Here is a 9344-nt window from a genome sequence, read left to right on the forward strand (position 1 = left end):
TGTATAGATTGTGATAAGAATTGTATGAGCCCCTAATTAAACGATTTAAAAAAAAAAAGAATAATTCCAGACCAAGGGGATTCATACTAGGGATACAGGGAAAGTCAAACATGCAAAAATCCATTAATATCGTCCATCACATTGAAAAGTAAAAGGACAGGAATCACATGATAATACCAATAAATATAGAAAAAGCATTTGACAACATTCAACACCCATTCCTAATAAGACACTCAAGAAGATAGGATAATATAATTCAAGCTATACATGAAAAACCAATGGCCAGTGTTACAACCAATGGAGAAAAAGTGAAAACATCTCCAATGAAAAAGGGGACCAGCCCCTTGTGTTCGCTTTTATTCAACATCATACTGGAGGTCCTAGCTGATAATATAATGGAATGATATCCAAGGTATATGTCTGGGGAAAGAAGTGAAATTATCATTATCTGCAGATGGCATTTTATATATCGAGAACCCCAAAGACTCCCTAATAGGAGTACTGGGAGTCACAGAGAAACACAGAAGAGGGACAGGCTATAAGATCAATGGGAAGTCAACTGGATTGCTATATAAGATCGACAAGATTACAGAAAAAGAGATCAAGAAAGTAGTACCCTTCGCAATAGCCAAACATCAAGTGAAATATCTAGGGATATACCTAACCAAAAAGGAGAAAGACCTGCATGAAGAAAACTACAGAACATCATTACAAGAAACCCAAACAAACCTTCACAAATGGAAGAATATCCCATGCTCGTGGACTGGAAGACTCAATATTGTAAAGATGTCAATACTACCTAAGGCACTATACAAGTTCAATGCAATCCTGATTCAAGTACCAGCATCTTTTTTCAAAGAAATGGAAAAACTGATGACCAACTTCATATAGAAAAGGCAGAAGCCCTGAATTGGCAGAGAACTCCTCAAGAAAATTAAAGTGAGTGGGCTTGCTTAACTGGGCTACAGCATGGTACTGGTATAATGGGAGATACTCATATCAATGGATAAGAACAGAAAATCCAGAAATAGAATCAGCAGAATACAGACAACTGATTTTTGGTAAGGGCTCCAAAAATATCAAATGGGAAGTAAATGCCCTGTTTAACAAATGGTGCTGGAAAAACTGGTTATCAACCTGCAGAAGAATGAAGCAAGATCCTTACCTCACTTTATACAAGAACAAAGTCAAGGTGGATCACAGACCTTGAGGTAAAACCCCGAACTATCAGGATTATCAATGAAAAAATTGGGGCAAAGATAAGAACCGTAGCATAGGGAATACATGGGCTATCAGAATTAAGAAAGGATATACTTTCAGAGAAAGATAAAATAGATGAGTGGGACATATTAAATATAAAACACTTATGTACATCAAAAGACTTTAGCAAGAGAGTAATAAGAGAGCCCACAGACAGGGAAAAGATATTTCATATCAGATAAAGGGCTAATTACTAAAATCTACAGAATCCTCCAAGCTTACAACAAGAACAAAAGCGAATAGCCCACTGAGGAGGTGGGTTAAAGATTTGAACAGAAGATTCACAAAGGAGGAAACTCGAATGGCCAATAAACATGAGAAAATGTTCCTGATCATTAGCCATCCAGGAAATGCAAATTAAAACAACTATGAGAAACCAAATAAAACTCACAAAGATAACCCAATTGAAAAAAATAAATAAAACAGAAAGCAACAAATGTTGGAGGGGGTGTGGTGAGATAAGAACTCTCATTTGTTGCTGGTGCTCTTGTAGATATATACAACCTCTGTGGAAAGCAATTTGGCGATACCTAAAACAGTTGGAAATAATACTTTCCGACCCAGCATTTCCACTACTGGGCATATACCCAGGCGAATTAAAAAATAGATCAAGACTGCCTTCTGTTCTCCAATGTTCATCACTGCACAGTTCACTATTGCAAAATAAAAAAACTGGAAACAGGCTAAATTTCCAACAATAGCTGAATGGATTAAAAACTCTGGTATATACACACAATGGAATACTATGCATCCCTAAAAAGAAGTTATGAAATGATGAAACACCTAATTTTGTGGAAAGAGTTGGAGGATATTGTGCTGAGTAAAATTAGCCAAGCACAAAAGGTCAAGTACAATAAGAGCCATTGAGGTAAGTCCAAGCACAGAACGGCCTAAGGGAAATTGCACACAGCACACAATCCCTGAACTGAGGACCAGAGACCCTGGAATGAGCCAAACCAATCCTAATGATACATCCATCATGAAACAACAAACAAACAATAAAATAAAATAAATTAATTTTTTTTTTTATATATATATATTTATTTGTTTGATAGATAGATGCAGATAGCACCTGTGCTGAAAGGCATCTTTTCTACCCCTTCTCATATGCCTTTAAGGCACAAAGAGGGTTGGGGGAAGAAAAAAGACAGTAATGGGGGAACAGGTCACTAATTCACCCAGGGGGAGGGTATTGTTTATGTCTTCACAGGAAAGGGAGGCCAAGAGCAGACCTCATTCTACAGTGTCAATCCTTGAGGGTGGTGTTCCTACCTGGAGCAGCTCATTCCCAGAGATGACTGCAGGGCTGGCCTCAGCTAGATGACAGCGCTATAGAGGATGGGCCTGGAGACAGTTTTGGGTGAGCAGCTGGTCTGATGTGCACTCACATGGGGCAAACCATGAAGATAGTGCAACAGACCATGGATGGGGGTGAAGTCTGGGAATCTCTGAGAAATCCCAATTGCAGACTTCAGACTCTGGGGGCAGCACTTGGCACCTCACCCACACTGGTTGGGGGTTACTCACAAGGGGGCCACACTGAAAGTCTAAAAGTGTAATGGGGGGCACTATACCACCCCATCCCTGACTGCAGGAAGAGCAATAGGGACCCTCAAGGTGTGCACCTATCAGACACAAAGGCTTAGGACTAAAAGGGTATAAATGCTGTCAGGTAAGCGGTCCTAGGATATGGAGCCCTGAAAAAAGGGGGGATTGGGCTGAGGTATTATAACAGGTCCTGCCTGCTATTTAGCAGAGAGAGATTCATTTAATCTGGGTCAGGACATCAGTTACACTTGGAACTATTTATATGGTCTTTCTCTCTCTCTCTTTTTGGTGGGAGGGGGTTGTCTTTCTATATGAGACAGGCAGGACAAGCAACCCCATGGATACAGTGATGAGACCGTTGGTTGGAGGGGGGGTGTTAGTCTGGGTAGACTAGAGAAACAAATTCAAACACTCATCCACATTGAGAAAGCATCCCAACCAATCCAGTCCAAGCCCATAAGTCCGATATTAGCCCATATGTCCAATACCAATCTATAAAGTCCTCTTCAGACTCATGAAACACATGCAGTGACACCAAATGCAGGATGATCAGAGGCCAGTGGGTAGAAAGACTTTAGATCCAGTGGCATTGTAAACATCTCAGCACTGGCAGGGGTCTCAGCGTGCTTTCTCCAGTTCCCAGGGCTGCATCAGAGTAGGTCCATGTGGCTTCTCCTCAGGGATGTCTCACAGGAAGTGAGCAGAAAGAGAGAGAATGTCTCCTGTCTCCAAGGGGGAAAATCAGGAATTCCCAGAATTCTCAGGAGAAGTCCATGCCCACACAGAGGTCTCATTGCTATGTTCCGATTAACAGACTAGACTCCACCCCTTCACTCTTAATTTTAAGTCCCAAATTGACACCAGATTATGTAACTACCACAGTGGGTGGGGCATGGGAAGGAAGGTGGCGGGGAATGTTGAGACAATAATGACAGGGACAAGGAATAATAATAGTTATAAAATTGACAGTGAGGAAGGTGAAGCATTCCTGGTCAGGTTAGATCAATTGAAAAGTGTCTGAGAGGAATTACTGAGAGGGGAACCATAATCGTGGGCAGGAGGAAAGGAAAAAGAAAAAGAGGAAAGAAGAAGAAAGCAAACATATATATATATTTGTCTATTCATGTACATATATGCAAATTCAACAAAGAAGCTGATAGAGTTTGGACTTCTACTAAAATCTCACCTCAGTTCAAGAACGGTTTGTTCTAATAAAGTATGATACTCACCTTCCTGAAATGATCGTTGAAGACAAAATGGGTGCATAAGCAAATGTAGTGAAGAAAGTTGATGGTGCTTAGCTATTGAAAAATATAGCATGTGGGATCTTAAAGGCTTGTAGTCAAACAAGCGGCCGTTGAACAGGGAAGAAACAAAGCCCACATGGAAGAAGCACATCAGCCTCTGTGATCATGAGGTGTTGGTATGGAATAGGTATCAGAAGTTCTAAAACAAGCAATCTAATGGATGTGAAGGAGACTGGACAAAGTGGAGATCCAAAACCCACCTGCAAGACAATTGGACAGGCCTGCATAGAGGGGCTGTGTGTGGGGGATGAGGAATTCAGGCTGCAGTACACCACTGATGAAACTCAAAACCATCCTCTGGTTCTTTAATATTTCCCCTTACTATTAAGGCTTATGTTCACCTCATTAATACTTTTAGACCTACGTAGGTTCAGAAGTATAAGTAAGATCGTTTGATGCAGGAATGCTGGGATGGATGGCCCTACAGAAACAGCAACAGGAGCAATGATTCCCTAAGGATACGGGAAGATGTGGGGGAGGGAGAGGGAGCTGATTGCAATGATGGCTATATAATTCCACTTGAGGGGAGCGAATAACAGAATTGTAGGTGAAAATATATCTAGATATAAAGAATATTAATCATAATATATAACAATAACAACAAGGGTTCCTGGGGGGAAAGGTGGGGAAGGGAAGGGGGAGAGGGGAGCTGACATCAAAGAGTTCCAGAAAAATGTAAATGTTTTGAAACTGATTGCAGTGGCAGTTGTAAAAGTATTCTTGATCTATTTGAATTATGGAGTTAGGCCATCTGTAAGAGCTCCCAATAAAATGATGAATTAATAAAAAAAAATTTTAAGAAGCAAGCAATAGAATAAATGAGACCAAAAAGAAAGAAAAAAGATAATGAATGTTTACTACTAAGTAGAACAGGTAAAATTAACATTGGAGTAGACAAATGAGAAGCTCCGATAGACACAGTCTGATACACTTGAAAGTTCTGATACACCTAGGCACTTTCATCGAGAGGACATTTCTCAATGCATACATGGTGACACAAACCTCAATGCACAAACTAGCAAACTGGAAGTCATGTGGTGAGAACTTCAGAAAACACACACACACACATACACACCGATAGAATACAGTAGGAGTGAGAAATTTGACAAGTCTCTCTTGTCCTTAACAAATTGACAGACTGAAAAAGGGGTGGTGGATGGAGAAAGAGAGAGAACAACAATAAACAAGATAAGGATATGGGTGGAGTTTAAATGATGAAATTAAGTTTGACCTAATTAATTTAAATCTCTAAACTTAAATTTAAAATACACATCTTTTTCAAACACCCATGGAACACTTAAACAATTATTCACAGAATAAACCTTATGCATTAAAAAAATAGATGTTATACTTAAATTCAAACCTGTGCTTTGCCTTAAAATGAGAATATTGAAAGCTGAAGCAATAGCAACAAAGTATCAACTCCTGGAAATGGAAACTTCTAAACACTTCTCAGGTGAAAGAGACTCTTTAAACATACATTCTAAACGTCTAAATCGCATTCATCATGTCTAGAAAGAGCAAATAATAAAGATCTGGTATATTTAAAAATATGAGGTAGGGCTAGGCTTGTAAAGAGAAGATATGTCAAAGGATTAAACATTTTCAGTATAGAACAAGAAATACATAAAAGAAGGGAATTATGCATTTTCACTCAGAATTTGAAAAAAAGAAGCAAATAAGCCCAGCAAGGCGGTCAGTAATAAAGAGAAGCCGAGGTGCATGCATGAAGACTATAAGAAAAGAAGTAGAAGGAAAAATAAATCCAAGATAACTACCCTGTTTCCCCAAAAGTAAGACATCCCCCGAAAATAAGACCTACTTACAGTATTGCCTCTCGCTGAAATATAAGGCATCCCCCGAAAATAAGACCTCCCCGAAAATAAGGGTTTGGATTGTTATGATGATGTTCCAGAAGATGATGACATGACTGTCATTGAATAAATGAGTAAATTACCATAGATTGTTGTACATGGAAATGTTGGTGGTAACAAGAAATTCTTGATACTGTAGGATTCACAGTTTGTCTGGTTATGCTGGTTTGTGATGACAACTACTACCGTACCATATACAGGTAATAAATTTCCTTTTTTTTTCGTTCAACAATAAATGTGTACCATATTCTTCTTCATGGAAAAATAAGATATCCCCTGAAAATAAGACCTAGCGCATTTTGGGGAGCAAAAATTAATATAAGACACTGTCTTATTTTGGGGAAAACAGGGAATTGGTGAAAAACTCAATAAGCAACACAAACAAGACAGTTCTATTGCCACCAAGTCAATTCCGATTCATAGCAACCCTGTAGGACAGAAACCTTAGCGTTTCCAAAACTATAAAACTTTATGAGCGTAGACAGCCTCATCTTTCGCCCATGGAGCAATTGGTAGGTTTGAACCACTAACACTGTCACTGTGCTTAACCCACTGTGTCACCAGGGCTCCTTTAGGAAAGGCAAGCTACTAGTTAAATGAATCCCCCCCCCCAGAAGAAGAAAACACAAAAACATAAGATTAGCCACAAGAAAAAGGAAGTAGCAGAAACAGAAGAGATTTGAAAATTGCTAAAGTCTTTAAATGCACAACTGAAAGGGTTGGTTTTCTCTAAAAAGACCATTTGCACAAGAAATGAAGTTCAAATCCACCAAATACTGTGACTGAGATCAAACTGTTAATAGACGATCTCTTCCCGAAAGTGCCAGCGCCCAGAAACACTTATATTGATAAGTATTAAAACTATCTGAGCTATGGAGAATGCATGAAACATTTTGACATCTCATCTCATTACTACTGAAAGACTGACAAAAGACCAAAACCCAAACCCACTGCCTTTGAGTTGATTGAGTGTGAGTCCAGATTGACTAGAGGAACAAATCCAGAGACACTTATACGTGTGTGAGAAAGAGTTTTACACAAAAGAGCAATTGTATATTGAGAAAACATCCCAGCCCAGTCTGGATCAAGTCCATGAGTCCCATATGTCTGATACCAGTCTGTAAATTCCTCTTCAGACTCACACAACACATGCAATGATGCTGACTGCAGGAGGATCACAGGCCAGTATGGGTCCCATGGGCTAAGATGCAGAAGCCCACCCCACCCCACCCCTGCCATGACAGAGACCGTCCCAGGAGGTGGCAGGATAAGGACCAAGACTCACCTATTGGGCTTGTGACTCAAACTTTGCAGCAGTTGAGCCTGGTCCAGGTCCCTTGGGTAATCGTGCAGCACCCACCCTCGCTGAATGCAATCCTCCAGGTTCAGGCGGTAGGTCAGGATCTTCAAAATGATGCTGTCGGGCACTGGGGAGGGAAAAGAAGAGCGGTGGTGGATGCCTTGTTCCAGGTCCTTGCTCCTGATGAAGCGGATGCTCGGGGAGGGTCTTCTGGGTTAGTTGTCTAGGGGCTTTCCACCCTCATTTGAACAGAGAGTGAACTGGTGAAGACTTGGGTGAAATGGAGTCGCAGGGGGCCATCTGGAGAAGTTGGTGGTTGCCCACCACCCATAATCCTTCGTGACACAGAGAAGGAGTCACTTGGTAGCTTGCAATGGGGGCAAGCCTGACTGGGCACTGACCTTGGGAAGGCATCATCCCACATGGGCAGCCTTCATCCTCTTTCAAGAATCCGTGTCTGTATCAAAAGACTTTTCACAGACACACATCTGACTCAAGTTTTCGTTTCCCTTCAACGGAACCCCTTGGTCCCCCTTGAGGTGCTATGCTCCATCAGCAACGGTCGTGCCCCTTCACCCCCACCCCCCGCCCCCCAATTCTCCCCTCTTGGATGTTTAGAACGAAAGCTCTCTCAAGACTATCAGCTCTAGTTCTAACCAGAGACTGAAATAAAGTCCTTTGGAAAATGAAATATTGAAAGAAGCCTCTTGTTTACATTACCGCAATTGACATTTCTCTGAAATGTATATGTCTCTTCCAGGTTCATTAAATAGCCTATGTTGCTAATGTACTGCGTTCTAGCAATTTGCACTGCATTTCCTGCACTTTGCACTCATTTTCCCAGAAATACTTGGTAAATATTACCACTGTTTGCGATGGGGGTGGGCCCCAAGATGAGGGGGCTTCCTAGCGCTCCGCCGACAGAGCTCTCTTCACAGGTTCTTTGAGAACACACTGCTTTCTCCCCATGAGCCATCGGGCAAGTGGGCAGGCAGGGGCCCCACGGCCTATGCTTCAAACCTTCCAGCAGGCGGGCAGGATGCCACCAGGTGAGTGTGCAGGTGAGAGACCCAGAAAAAGCATAGCAGTCTTTCCTCCATGGTGGTGACTTGCCTTGAAACTAGCCTGCTGTTGCCGAGCTGACCCTGGCTTGTAGACTTGCAGCCACCCTGGAGGACAGGGCAGACCTGCTGTAACCTTTCCCAAAGCAGACTGCCACGTCTCGCTTCTACAGCAAAGCTGGTGGGTTCAAACCATGGACCTTTTGGTGAGCAGTTGAATAATGTGTAATCAATGTGCCACCAGGGTCCTTCGCACCAAAGAATCTTACACTCTCTTCTAAGCCATTTACATTTTCCTGGACCTTTTTTTTTTTTTAAACATCTTCCCCCTTTCCTAATCTTCAAGAAAAAGCAGAAAGGAGGTTTTGCTTAAACAAAAACATCTGGCCATCTACAATCTAGAAGTAATAGGGTCTTAAACGTTTGTAAGTGGCCATCTAAGATACAACGCTTGGGCTCTACCCACATGAAACAAATGAGAACAAAGGAAAACAGACTCGAAGCAGGAACGACTCCACCAGGTGAGTCAAGAGCTCACACACTCCACATCCCCGTCTGTTCTGGGGCCAGAACTAGATGGTGACTAGCTACGAGCACTCATTGTTCTGACCAGGGACATAACAGATGATCCCAGATAGAGTGGAAGAAGAAGGCAGACCCAAACCCAAATTCTTCAAATATGATAAAGACCAGATGTATTGTTTTGTAGAGCCCCCAGGTCTGCTGCCTTGAGGTACTCTCTAAACTCGACCCTGAAACCACTCCTGGAGGCTGCCTTTAAGCTAAGCGATAGATTGGCTCATGAAATAAATAGTATCACATAGGCCTATTGTGCTCCTTTCAAAAATAATGAACTATAGAAGCCAGATAGTCAATATTTACCCTAGAGCCAAGAGGAGAAGGTTGAAGGGAATAGGGAAGCCAGATTAAGGGAAAAGGAACAACCAGAGTGGAAATAATGAGAACGTTGATACATAGTGAAACATTAAAACCA

General features: G+C 41.5%; 1 protein-coding gene across 1 annotated transcript in view; it reads right to left on the reverse strand.

Moving 5' to 3' along the window:
• The window catches only part of AK8 (adenylate kinase 8), a 174143-nt gene that overhangs the window by 64930 nt on the left and 99869 nt on the right, over positions 1 to 9344 (reverse strand). Inside the window, exon 11 of the mRNA XM_004713319.2 lies at positions 7275 to 7416. Coding sequence (XP_004713376.1) covers positions 7275 to 7416 — 142 coding nt within the window. The remainder of the gene's footprint in view (positions 1 to 7274; positions 7417 to 9344) is intronic.

This window comes from Echinops telfairi, unplaced genomic scaffold (assembly GCF_000313985.2).
Source record: "Echinops telfairi isolate 266 unplaced genomic scaffold, ASM31398v2 ScPeMD7_22;HRSCAF=79, whole genome shotgun sequence".
Classification (NCBI taxonomy): domain Eukaryota; kingdom Metazoa; phylum Chordata; class Mammalia; order Afrosoricida; family Tenrecidae; genus Echinops; species Echinops telfairi.